This window comes from Condylura cristata, unplaced genomic scaffold (genome assembly GCF_000260355.1).
Source record: "Condylura cristata isolate star-nosed mole 26May11 unplaced genomic scaffold, ConCri1.0 scaffold00011, whole genome shotgun sequence".
Taxonomy (NCBI): Eukaryota; Metazoa; Chordata; class Mammalia; order Eulipotyphla; family Talpidae; genus Condylura; species Condylura cristata.
In genome coordinates this window covers 11,534,827-11,548,459 of record NW_004567112.1, presented here as the reverse complement: position 1 = coordinate 11,548,459, position 13,633 = coordinate 11,534,827, and the positions used below count along the sequence as shown (strand labels likewise).

Sequence of the window (13,633 nt, the reverse complement as noted above, 5' to 3'; positions counted from 1 at the left end):
TTTTAGATCTCAGATCTCACAAGATTATATTTATCTGCATTGTAAGTGTTGTTAAAATGGGTTTTTTTTTTTTTTTTTTTTTTTTTTTTTTTTTTTTTTTTTTTTTTTTTTGGAATACAGAACGGGGGAATAGAAAAGTAACCACTTCTTAAGTGGAATATTCTCATAAGCTACCTTTTGTAAGTGCCATGTTTATGACCTAATCATTCCAAGTTTTGCATCGATGTCTGACTGCCACCCTTCTTTCAAGGACAGTGTTTTTGTAGTAAAATCACTGGTTTATACAAAGCTTTATTTAGGGGGTAAAGTTAAGCTGCTAAAACCCCATGTTGGCTGCTGCTGTTGAAATACTGTGCTTTGGGAGTAAAAAAAAGTTATTTCTTTGTCTTAAAGAATTTTAAGAAAACGAGTTAGTCATGAAACTTATCTTTCCAGGGAACATATTGATTAGTCTTAAAGACTAATCAGTTAAATAAAATGGTGGCTGGAACATCTATTTTTCTACAAACTGGAAAAGTGAAACCTGGTTCTAGAAGAATGTATGACAAAAATAAAACATGTGAAGCAGTGTTGATTCTTTATTGGGAGTATATTTATTTTAGATCACCTAAACTTTTTTCTACTTAGCATACTTTAAATCACACTGGAACTAGTGAATTTAAGCTTTGTTCCTTGTAAACTTTCAAATCAAAAGTACAATATAATACTAAGGAAAATGAATGTACACTTGTTTTTTGATCTAACCTAGAGCTTAATTTCTAAAATACACATAACACCGTCATCCTTAAATTCTGTAACAGAATGTTATAAAGAGTATTCTTCAAAGGTTTGAAGTTTTATATTATCCAGTGTCTGAGAAAGAAGTAGCTACCACTATAACATTTATCTAAGTGATCACCTTTCTAAACTGTTTGGCATGCAGACCCTAATTTACTCAGCAAGGCCTCAAGATTTATGTCAATGTAAATTGTCTAGAATTGACTGCAGCAAACCAAGCAAGAGACATATTCAGAATTTACAAAGGTATACTTAGGAACATATCTATACAGATTTAGGTAGATTTTTATACCTAGAATTCCAAATTAAATGTTCATATTCATATCACTTTACATTTTCAGGGCTGTAGTTGATACCTGAAAAAGTATTAATTACTAAGTCCTTAAAATCAGTATAACAGTGTTATGATCAATTGATCAGGCAATATAGCATTAAATGTGACATGACACAAAATTCATGAAAAAGTTTTAAAAATTTTACATAAGAATGTATCTTTGAATTCAGTTTTTAGTAAGTATGTAGTCTCTCTGAATATCAAAGTTGCTTTTAGTCATTTGGGCCTATTTATAAAACTGGTAGGAACGGCATAGTGATGAGTAATATGCAATTCTAATAGTGGGTTTTAAAAAATTGGGGTTCAAGCTTTTTAAATTGCTTGTGTTCATGCAAATCACAATGCTTAAATCCACAATACAAGTTTTATTAATCTTGGGTGTTCTTACATTTATATGAATACTTTCAGTTTTATTACACACATACTTTCAGCATACAGATGCAGATTATTTTCTAGCTATTAATCAGTAATAGGAGTTCTGTAGAAGTAAGTTATTCAGTGAGTTACTTGCTGCTGCTTTTCTGCCATTTCTTGTTGACGAATTGTATCTTGTGCTGCTTGCTGCATTTTCTCCAGCTTTTCCAGAGTCAGAGATTTTAAGGGTAAAAGTTTAGGCTTACACAGGACCATTGTGCTTATATCCTCCATAGACAACTGCCCTAAGTTTAAAAAGAAGAAAGAATGAATTTGCATGAGATAGCCCTGTTGTTTGGTGGTCTAGATTTGCAGCTAGAACAAGTCTAAAAACTTTTGATTTTCTGAAAACAATTCCATGTTCTCATTTTACTATGCAAAAGTTCTGCAATATAAAATGTATGAAAGCAGCACTTAATGCTAGGGAGTTGATGAGGAAGACAAGTTTTGAACTTTTGTAAGAGTCTTAAGCATGAGCCAAGCTAGCATGAGCCAACTTGTGGGGTCAAAAGTTCAATTTAAAAATATTTGGAAAGAATACATATTGCATAAAAATACTTAGAAAATATGATAGTTAACATAAGTATTCAAGTTACCTTAAATTATAATTCTAATTACTGAAAATTTTAATGGAAAATTTCATATTATAATTTACAGTTGAGTAACAGGATTCTAGGCTTAAGAAACTGCATCAATCATTGTACAAGGAAGAAAATGTGACTACCTCACAACCTACTCATGAAAGCAACACAGTAAAAGTGGACAGTAAATGTGGCATGTAGAACACAAAGTAGTTTAAGGTGTTCAGCTATGATGCTGCTATGTAACTCTGCCTGTTAACTCTAAGTCCCTATCAAAGTATTTTGGATTTAGGTACCTTGTTTTGGAAGAACTTCCCGGAACACTGACTTCACTTCTGCCATATCTGAATTTGGACACAGGTTTTTTCCTTCAATGAAAAAACAGTTACTCAAAAATGAATTTCCAAAGCACATTGCCTGAGAAATTTTCATTATAGATTAAGAAGTAAAAGCACCAATTCCTATAGAAGATGAGCTTGTATGTGCAAGACCCTGTCTTTGCATAAATTTATGGATCTTCATTGAAACAAACAGATTGTTCATATAAACATACAGATCTTGACAACTTTAATTAATCAATAGTGTTAATTGGAAAGCTGGGTGTTCTAAAGTTTTTCCATCTCAGTGAGGGCTGGAGTTCAGACAATTACCAAATAGGTTACAGCTGAGGAAAAACGGCATTTATGTGCAGCCATTTAGGATGGTGAAAGCATCTCTTCTGAATGGTGGGTTAAGAAGTAAAAAGCATGGCCATTTGGGAGGTGGAGTATGGCAGGCAGGCAGGGAAAGGAGGAGGTGGTAAGTAAACATTTCCTAACAGTTCCACTTCTCTCCATAGCCAATAGCTGTTTTCTGTAATCTCTTTGTTACAATGATAAGCATTCTAAGTCCACTCACTGGCTGTACACAGCTGCCATTTACAAAAAAGGCACAAAAACAGGTAAGAAATGAGGTGCGCTCTCAGTTTACTTTTTCTTTACTATGGAAATATACACTAATATGTCAGTGAATTCTGTCATCAGAATATCTTGTTACGAATATTCTAGGCATATTTGGCACCTCTGGCTGATGCTATTTGTTCTCAGTGTTCTATCCCAGGTTATTGCTATGCTGTGTATTCAAGGTGTTCTGAACTGTAATTGGAAGCAAAATCCTATTCCAAATACAGATGCTTCTCAGACAGTCCCACCCATTTTGTGAGATTTCATCATACTGATGCAACCTTACCATGTGTTTTTTTTTCCTACATCACCACTACTACAGATTTATTATTTTTAAAGTGGCAGTGCTGGCTTGGTGCCTGCTTTCATCGCCCACTGCAAATTAGTAATAAAGTGAAGCTGTTTCTCGTCTTAAGTATTCCCACTCTACTGCAACTTTGACATTCCTAGTAAAAGTGACTTTCTATGCCAAGCCTCTTTCCTGAACATCTATATAGGCTCCTGAGGAACCCTCTATACACTTTCCAGAACTTTGTAATCAAAATTTACCCCTACATTGCTCTGGGAAGTGAAGGACTGAGTGGACCAGGAACAAGGCCACTCACTATTAACTAGAATCTGAGGTAAATGTAAAACAGTTTCCTTGCAGAGCTCCTCTGCTACAGGCTTTCCTCCTTGATAGTTAGGCCTGCAAATCGCAGCTCAAGACCATTTCCTTTTTTCCCCAGTTTATGCTGAGGTTCATAATAACATAGGTCTCTGGTTTGCTTGACTATAGCTAGAACAAACAGCCTTTTCATTAAAACATCCCAATGAAAATATTCATTAGATTCTTTGGTGCAAAGGATAGATATTATTAATGTATGTGAAGGAAACAAATAGCAGCTAGGAGTTCTGATATCACGAAAGTCCTAAAATGTTGGGTGAACAAATACTTAAATCTTAGCTGTTCATTAGAGAGGAGTAATACCACCTACTCAGAATTTAATCACTACCTTTTCTCTTCTGTATAACTCTCATCCAAAATCTGGCCTGAGGAAAATAATGAAAACTTGGTCATCAACCAAACCTTAGTTCTGTTTGACTAAGCTGCCACTGTTGCTGAGCCAAGGGCTGGGTAGGGAGCAGGTTGGGCCTGGTGTGGGGAAGATTAGTGCCTTCACTTGGGAGGTGGAGTGTCTGCTTTCCTAGGGCTGGTTCTTGTTCCTCGGCCCCCCTAGGCATTGGCAGAAGAGAAACAGGAAGGGAAGGGCTAAAATAAGCCAAGGTAGTGGCTGGATGGCCTGCATTGTCCAAGGCTACATTGTCATGATAATCAACTCAGAAGTTGGAGGTGGCCTGCTAATAAGCCAATGTGGTGGTTCTGATGTGAAGTGCTCTAAGGAGATGTGGCAGCTGCTAAAAGGATTTTCTTACTGGTAAGGTCAGAGGTATGAACGGACATATGGGTCATATGGGCCAAGAAAGAAACATACCAGCTATGGCTGCAATTCATGTGTGTTGCCCAAGTGCTTTGTTCTTCAATTTAGTAAATATGAGCGTGCCTACCATGCAACACATGCTGTTCACTAATGAACAAAAAAGCTACAAGCAAAATCACTGTCCTTTGGGAGTTTACACGTGTAGCATAAAAGGAGAGAAACAACAGATTGCTAGAAGTGATATAGAAATAAAATACAAGGATTTAGGACTGCTGTGGGGGTAGATACTGCAATTGGAACAGAAAAATCACTATTTCTCATTAAGCATTATTGCAGCATCATTTTTAAATTGTGAAAAGGTCAATGGCCACAGTGAGGGAAGGTATAAGGAAATGGGCAAACTCTTGGTCAGTGAGTTTGCTGATAAAACTTTTTTTTTTTAAAGAGATACTGTAGTATCTTAATTTCTTGTAGTATCCATTAATATTTTGTAATGATCCAAGCATTCTACCTTAGTAATGAGCCCCAATGAAACAAAAGTACAAGTGTAAAAAATGCAAGAATAAGAATGTAGATTAAAGCAGTGTATTGAGTAAAAAATTTTTCAGCAGTAGATGAATCTTGAATGTTCAGCAGTATGTCAAAGATTACAATATGGGACAGTTGTACAATGTAATACTATAGCAGATTTTTCAGTGATAAAGGCTGTCAGAAGTAAAATGAAATTTTGACACTAACAGAACCCAAGCTTCAGAGTATACAGTATGAACTGATCATTTTTTAAGGCCTTGGGTCTGGGTATTTGGCCATAAAATGTTGCTTCCTTTCCCCTATAGTTTCTAATCTGTAATTTCCCCAGAGATAACAGTTTTGATGGAGAGCATTTCAAAGTCATTACAAATGGCAAACCTGCCATAGCCATTTGAGCTGGATGTTAAAGATTAATGCAGAAGAACTTGTAGAGAAACCAATCTTTGTCATGAAATATTTTACTAAGCTATAGGAATGAAAAGTGAGAGACACTTAAGTCTAGGAAGGATTACTATTTAAAATCAATCATACACATGTTGATAACAAATTAATTGTATAACCCAGACAAGTTAAAAATCTCTGGGATGATTTAGTTTGAAAAACCAAACAAAATTATGGGTATAGGATTGGTAAGAGCAATAAAGTGTCCTTTTGAACCTTGAGAACCAGAGGTCCTGAAATTTTATGACTGTAACCCTCCCCCCCAAAATAATTCAAAGAAATTTTGAAAATTAAGGTACCCCTTTACACAAGTTGGTGAACACAGAGTCACTGGGTGTGGATTTTCCATAGGGAGATAAAAAGGAATGGAGGTGCATATAGTCAGTGGTACAGAGGTATAAGCTGGAAGGACCTAGAAAGAGGAAGCTGGGGACAGGAAAAAGGGGTAAGAGCACACTGTAGTAGTTGAGAGAAGGATCTTAGATTAGTCACAAACACATTTTCTAAGCTTTAGTTTCACCTGTTAAAAAAGCTTAGAATGGGGTTAACTGTAGATGGTATGCTGAATAACACAGGCCATGGAAAGCCATTATACCAGTCCCTGTAACCTAGCAAGAGGTCAATGAATGCCAGGGCTGTACCATTACAATGTCTTAAATCAGATTTTTTGAAAAAGTTAAGCCTATTGACATATATTAAAGCGATTAAAACAGGATCAAGAAAAACCTAGAGGCAAGTAGAAATGCCTTAAATTCTCCACCTACCCCCTTTTACACCCATGTTGTTTTAAAAGTTATCTTAAAGGAAGAATAGTTTCAGTGCCCAGAAATCTACTTTAATTCCTTTCCCTTAACTTACTGCCTCTTAAGTTTTAGTTTGGTTAATAGCAACACACTGAGTTTTAGCACATTTTTACTATATAAACATCTTGCAGGATTTTCTGCAACAGTTTTGAAAATAAAGCTTTTATCCCAAGAGGTGACTTATGAATTGAATTACCCATTTACCCATTGCCATTGCATCCCCTAACACATATGTACAAACATATATTATTAAATTTCATAGACTAAAACCAGACACAGGAGAAGTTATTTTGCTACCTCACAAAGTTGAGGTGGAGAAATGGGATTTGAACTCAGATCTTCCTGACTTTAAAGTCTGGTCTTATTTTCAATTTCCCCTAAGTGGCATTTCGAGGAGTGGTTGGACTTAGAAGAGAGTCCCATGGCAAGAACACAAATGTTTAAATGTTGGAGCTACAAGGAGAACAGGCTACATGCAGTCTGTAGAAGCCAATGAAGATTAAAGTATATACAGGAATGGGCAATTTTGAAGTCACTAATGACCTTTGCAAAGGATTTGAGTAACATGATTCAAATAGCAAATCTTGGGATAAAATATGAGGGCAGTAAACTGACTAAAGCACTGCTTTTTCTAATCAACGTGTGTTTCTTCCTTTCTCTCTTCTTAGCTTTAGAATTCAGCAATTCCAATTGTCATGTTTGATACCATCCTGAAAAAAACTTAGGAAAAAAAATACTGTGTTTTCTTCTGTGATCTTGTTATAGTATAATTAGAAATATGCAACAGAGACAGAGTGGGGAGTTCAGGCAGACTGATGAAGTGCATGGCTGAGGGGAGAAGCAGGACAGACAGGAGAGGTCTTCTGTGCCATGTGGGTCACCTCCATGGTCGGGGATTGAACTCACGCTGCAGTGGCTGAAGATGGCTTCATACTGCTGTGTTTTAACACCTTGTGCCACCACAGAGGCCTAGAACTGGGTGTTTTTAAAATTGTCCTCCTAGGTCATACTAAAGCCTCCTTAATTCAATATCTGATCTTTGCTAGCAGTTCCATGGAGTCATTTTTGGATCAGTGTGATTATCCATAAATGAGCTTACCACTCCTAACCCACCATTAGCTCATCATATTCATTGCAGCATAATTTTTCTTCATTAATTTAGCTAAACATAAAGGCTTATCCTAACTATAAAAAGCCCTACTTAAAAAGTTTGATATTTAATGTTTCAAAGTATTCTAGGGAGCCCAGTATTTTAAACTAGCTATGACAGATAAATCTAATATGTATTTTAAAACAGAAACTTATTCTGGAACTTTTTTTTTTCATTTTTTCCTGCTCAATCTATTTCACATTTCTACTTTAAATGGGGCACTTTGTTCTACTGCTAACTAGTATGTGAGCTTGAATACATTTCTTAAGCAATCAAAGGTTGGATTTTCTCGTAAAAAACATGTTTAGTATTTGTCCTGAGTTGCAAGGTTCAAATGAAAAGTGGATGTGAAAGTGCTTAGAAATATAGTATGACATTTATTATTCTAGCTCCAATTTTCCTCTTGCTTTAATAAGGAACTTGTTTTAGACTTCCCAGTAAGGTACCTTAGTACTTAAAAATCTTTTGAATTCTCATCAATACCATGATAACTATAAGATACTATCATCTATTTGAAGATGTGTTCCTTTAAAATCTTGTTTTATTTACTTTTAAAGCAGCATATGCTGTCAAATTGTTCTTAAGTACGTTTTAAAACCCTAATTATTATTCTATTTCATAATATAATTAGGGTTAAGAAATTATGAGCATTCCAAATCCCAACCACTAGAACACCAGGGAAGAGGTGAATTGAGAAAATGTGGACAAAATTTTAAATAGGCAGTAATCAAGGGAACAGAAGCTTAAAGTATATCAGAATTTATATTTTGGATGGTGACAGTCCATGGATCTCTAACTTACAGAAGTAAATGCACCTGAACGATGACAAAGAGCATTTCTAAGTATTTTGTGATTCTCAATCAAAATACCAATCATATTTTCATAGAGGAAACACGAGAGGTCATCAGCCCTTGGTCCCAGCTAGTTAAATGTTTGACTGGCATGCGACTGTTTAAAAAGTATTTGAACCAATGTTTAAAACTCAGGAGATTTCAGAAAGTCCAAATTTCAGCTCCTCTTGACAAACCTGGCAACATGAGGTCCACCCTCCCACACGGCAAAACTTGGCGCGGGCTGCAAAGTGAAGCTGCGTTTGGAGAGCCCGGCAGCTCCCTCCCGAGCGCCATCACTGCGCACTGTTCTATACCGCTCTGCAGTCCTCTGACTTTCCCACTTCCATAAAACACACAGCCATTGCAACATTACATGCCAAACTGTGCTATTTTATCATAATGGAAATTAAGAAACAAAAATACAGTATCTGGGAACTGAGGGAGGCACCACAGCAGTTCTGTTTACGTAAAGGACAATAAAGGCTATGTTCTCTAGTGCATATTTATTACGCTGGTTCTTTTTAAATAAATTCAATCTGCCTAGTATAAGCTGTAGACAGGGTTGCAGGAATGGTCAGGAAAAAAAGCTCATTTTTTTTCTTAGTAACTAAGACTTAGGGTCTACTGAGACATGAATTTTCAGGTGTACATTAGATGTTGAATGTAAACTAACATGAGAAAAAGGTGAAGAAGGCCCATAAAGAAGGTGCTTTTCAGCAGACACAAAGTAGTTATGTTCACTCTCACTCAGTGGCTGCCCACATGCCATCAGAGTGCTTAATTTGGATTGATAATGTTCATCCAGAGATGCCAAATAACATCATATGTCAAGTAGTTGGAAACTATAGTAGATTCTATTCTGTTTTGCTCACTGGCATCTGCTGGTAGAAAAATGTTGCAACATGTTTAATTTGACTAATTAATTCAGACTCATGTGAATAGAATGTGTGGTGTCTAGCTTTTGAAATGTGTGCCTAGGCCTAAGAACAGGAGCTGTTTTTCTTGGGTAAATTTGGATCTGGCTTATTCCAGTAGCAAATAGTACTATTAAGGTAGTAGAAAATAATATTCTACTCATGCAGAATGCCCTTTTCTAATAATTTTTGCTATTTCAAAACTCAGTATAACAAAGTGCCCTTAAAATGTTAGCTGTTAACCTTTTGAAAATGTGAAGAGTTTTACATTCTTAGCATTTAGCTAGGTACTTCAATAGAATGCAAGGAAAGGGAAATAAAGAATTGTTTGCTACCTCTTACTCAGTGTTTCTCAAAGCCTGCTCCTCAGATCAGCTGCACCTAAATCCCCTGGAAAGTTATTAAAAATAAAGATTTTTCCGGGCCTGTCCGTGGAGCAAGGGGTTAAGTCTCAGCACTATCAAGCTACAGCCAGCTCTGCAGCAGAACTCCTCCCTGCCAAGAGGTGATCCACATTGCATAGCAGACCTCTCCTCAGCAGTGTATTTCAGTCAATCTGCCTGCCCTGCTCCACACTGTCTCTGGTGAATACACTCACCCTCCAACACCTCTGGCCTACACTCTAGTTCTAGTTCTTTAAATTCTTAAAAAAACAAAGATTTTATTTCTGGAGCCCTCCCCAAACAAACTAAATCAGAATCTCTAATTTCAAATTGTGTTCCTGACTTAAAGAACTTAAGTTAAACCTGAAGAACTATGTCTTAAATTCACTAACTTAATAGCTAACGTTTACTGTGTGACCAAATTGGACTGCTTTAAAAGTCATTAATAATTATCAATACTGATACATATAATGTGCTCTATACATCAAGGTAAAGCACTTTATGAATAGTTGACATCATTCTGTTCAATAATCCAAAGCAGTTTAATGGCTCTGTTTAATAGGTAAGTATAGAGAGCAAATAAATTGCCCAAAGTGACCAAAGAGTGAACGGTCTGGTTCCTGAAACCTAGGACTGATTCTAAATTCTGTGGTCTTAATATATTATTTTGCATTACTTGAATCTGGAGTCAATAGTTTCATAGTCTCACATCTACACAAAGTCGGTGATTAATGGAGTGCATTACCTAACTTTCAGCCAGACAGCTAAAAACATTCCATGTCTAATAGTTTGAAGCATCCCAAAGCATTTTCTTTTGCTCCCTTAAGTGCATCTTCTTCCTTTCACTTATCTTTCATGATCAAATGTAAATCTAGGTTAGGAGGAGTGCAAGAGCTTGGCAATCTGAATTTTTCCTCTTGTGATATGAAGTAAATTCCACAAACACCTCTCTACCTGCAGAAATGTACGAAATGTTCAGTATAATCTTGATTTTGCAATTTTTAATAGGCCCTGATGAATGTGAATAAGAAACTATCACAAAAATACCAGGACCAATTAGGGCTTGCAAGGGAATTTCATGAAGAAGAATAACAGCGCCTAAACTGGAACAGGGCCAGATGGCTAGCAGTTGCCTTGGTTATCTGCTTTGATGATATCAAGATTCATCTGTATTTGAATTGCAGGGCCCACACATCTTTCATCAACAGTTCTTAGGGTGCCAGAGTTGAAACTATGCTGACATCAGTACACTGTGCTGCAGATTACATTGCATCAGCTTCAAGTGCAGGCAAAGTAGCAGCAACATTTTATTAAAGATATACAGTCTGTGTTGGCAGTACAAGGCACTCACACACATTCTCTACAAACTGAAGGTTCAAATGATAAACTCTGCTTTGTAGGCCACCATAGGAGGGTATGTGTGCTGAGAAGTGGGAGGGACTTCACTAGCACCTCATGGCATAAGTACATGTAGCTACATTCGATAAGGTTTAATCATGATTGGAAAAGTATGAGTACTGAGAAGCATTCTTGCAGAAAATATTAAATTGAAATTAATCAAGTCTCTACCCCAATTTCTGATTAATAAGAAATAAGAAAAAAAGAGACACTCAAAAAGACCCCTGGTCTGAAATCTTCAAATTACCAACATCACAAAGGAAAACGATGGGAGGACTGGTCTGGATTAAGGCTAAAGAGTTACAATACCTTTACAATACCTTTACAATAACATAATATATAAACCATAATTAGACTCATTTTTTTGGGGTTGTAGGAAGGCAGGGAAAGGTATAAAAGAAATTTTTAAGTGTAATGGATTTTATATAGTGCAAAATTATTAATTTCCTTAACTGTGACAATGTTTTTCAGAACTTTGTTAATTCTTAGGAAATACAGGAAATTTCAAGAATAGGGGTATGGCTTAATGATAGGGGTGAGTAACTTATTTTCAGGTGATTCGATTACAATGAAAAGAGTATGAGTAGAGATGAAATAAAATATGGCAAAATGTTAACAACAGTTGTATGTAAGTAAAGAATACATGGATGTTAATGTTTCAATTTTTTTCTAAACAAAAACTTGGAACAGAAATCCTGTTGGAAAGATTTCAGGGGGAAAGCTAAGAAAAGGCTGAGTAGCATGAACTATGCTGTATTTATGAGAATGTAAAGTTCCAAATATCTTTGTTGGCACTTGGGCATAGAGGAGACACTAACTTTTCAGTAAGCATTTACCAGAATACTCTCATATGCAGGATAGGATGGTAGGGAGATGAACCTGACACAAATCAACCTGACACAAATCATTTTATCTAGGTATAAACATAATAAGTAGTGAAGTCAAGCACGTAAAAATTTATAATATATAAAACAGTGGTTGTCATAATAGAGGTACAAAAAGTGGTAGGTAAACTCAGATGACATTACAATTCTCCCTTCTGAGGAGAATCTAGAAGCACATCCTCAAGAATAACTAGGGCATGGATATAGTTGCAAATGTTAGTGCTTCTGTGATTAACCTGGGAATACACAGGACTAGTTTATTTAGGCTGAAGCATGACTACTACGGACGTAGAAAGAAATTAAGTAAAGAAGGCAAGTTTATACTATTCTTGTTGACTGGCTGAGTATAAAAGATATGAATTTACCTGAAAGTTCTTCTGGTTTTTCCCCCCTACAGCATTTAGGCATCCATCCAGTTATCACCAAGATGACAGACAACTCGACTCAAGCCTACAGAAGGAACTACATGAGATAATATGTGACAACTCTCATAAAGAGCCATATAAAAATAATATGGCATTTTTTACGAATATTCACAAGCATTAACTTGTTTAATAAACAGAAGACATGAAGGATTAGGTAGGGTAATAAGTCATCCAGAACTTACAAACCCCAGGAGAGGAGAAACAAAAGGAGAAAAATCAGAATGTGCAGACAGAAGGCAGAAAGTAAGGTTTCTGAGGTCTTGCCTTGGAGGTGGGAGAGAGACCATCTTTCTCCCTTATAACTGGGAGTGAAAATTATTTTCACAAGCACCCTAGTCTTTGTCCTCCAAAGGTCAGGGGGTGAGAGTACTTAAGAGGAATTTGAAGGGGCGTGGTCAGCAGCTCAGTCCTGCGGGTGTTCAGGACTCCGCCCGGCCGCCCGCGCCCGGACCCCACCAGTCCCTGCAGGCTGCAGCTGGGCGCGGAGGGCCGGTGGAGCGGCCTCGCCCCACAGGAAGCCCCAGAGGGGCGGAGGAGGGCGGGCCGCCGCCTGGCCAGCCCGGAAAGAAAACCTTCTTCCAGCGGAAGCGGCTCGAAACCCATTCGCCTGCTCGGCGCTTCGTCGCCTTGGGGGCCTTACCATCCGGGCCTGGCCCACCGATCCGGGCCGAGGGACGCTCACTTCACTCGCCACTCCGGTCAAGAATGGGCACTTCCTGGGGTGCTTGGGGCGCAGGATACTCACACCCTTCCGCCATACCCCTATTCGGAAGTGTCAAATGCAACTTCCGGGCTGGACAGGGATTTTCGGAGCCCTAGACTCTTGTCCACCTTGGTAAGTGACCAGAAGGCCTACAGAGTAAGAGCCAGGAAACCTCCCTTCTCGCTCCCAACCCGGACAGGTCGACCGGAATATTAATGAAATTGTCTAACACTGGATGTCTGATCACCTTTGGTCCCCTTTGGGGCCTACTTACAGATGCATCGCTTCTCTGACGGCTCAACTGTTGCCCAGGGCAACGGTGAGAACGGGCGACGGAAAAACTACGTCACACTGGAGACGAAAGGCGAGGAAACTCCCCTTGCCATTATCAGCTATGGCCGCCTCAGCTTCAACAGTAACTTCCGATTGGGAGTTGTCACTCTCCCAAGCGGGAGGCTTACTCCGCAGCGGGGCTAGCCAGCAGCGCCCAGTGGGCGGGAGAAAGGCCGTAGGAAAGCGGAGGATAGGAAAAGGGCGGAGACGGGGAAGCTGGCACCATTGCTTCACTTTGATTGGGCAGCATCGCTGGCGCCAGTGCCGCACCTTGATTGGGTAGCGTCTACAGCCCTGGCTCCGCCTGCTTCTCTTCCCCAGCGAGTGACGGGCCTGCGCCGGAGGGGTGGGGCGGGGCGGTAGGAAC

The 13,633-nt window shown here is 38.2% G+C and overlaps 2 protein-coding genes across 6 annotated transcripts in view; one reads left to right on the top strand and one right to left on the bottom strand.

The window, feature by feature from the left end:
- Positions 1-558: 558 nt before the first annotated feature.
- On the bottom strand, positions 559-13,419 carry BBIP1 (BBSome interacting protein 1). 5 transcript variants are annotated; one of them, XM_004680442.2, is made up of 4 exons: positions 13,208-13,419; positions 12,171-12,267; positions 2,403-2,474; positions 559-1,770 (listed from the first exon to the last, which is right to left on the bottom strand). In XM_004680442.2, exons 2-4 carry the CDS (start codon positions 12,211-12,213, stop codon positions 1,607-1,609), a joined length of 279 nt encoding a protein of 92 aa, XP_004680499.2. In that variant the 5' UTR covers positions 12,214-12,267; positions 13,208-13,419; the 3' UTR covers positions 559-1,606. The 5 variants fall into 5 exon arrangements, with proteins under 5 accessions (XP_004680499.2, XP_012579197.1, XP_012579195.1 ...); XM_012723743.1 differs by having other exon boundaries at positions 12,171-12,255; XM_012723741.1 differs by lacking the exon at positions 13,208-13,419 and adding an exon at positions 12,871-12,962.
- The window catches only part of SHOC2 (soc-2 suppressor of clear homolog (C. elegans)), a 64,039-nt gene continuing 63,391 nt past the window's right edge, over positions 12,986-13,633 (top strand). The window contains exon 1 of the mRNA XM_004680440.2: positions 12,986-13,065. The gene's annotated coding sequence lies outside the window, so the exon portion shown is untranslated. The remainder of the gene's footprint in view (positions 13,066-13,633) is intronic.

Bases quoted from the DNA above. Each gene is read 5' to 3' on its own strand.
- BBIP1 (XM_004680442.2), bottom strand. From the start codon at position 12,213: ATGCCTAAATGCTGTAGGGGGGAAAAACCAGAAGAACTTTCAG. The intron at 2,475-12,170 runs GTAAATTCATAT...TTTTCATTGAAG, and splicing joins AAAACCAGAAGAACTTTCAG to GAAAAAACCTGTGTCCAAAT. The intron at 1,771-2,402 runs GTACCTAAATCC...TTTTAAACTTAG, and splicing joins GGAAGTTCTTCCAAAACAAG to GGCAGTTGTCTATGGAGGAT.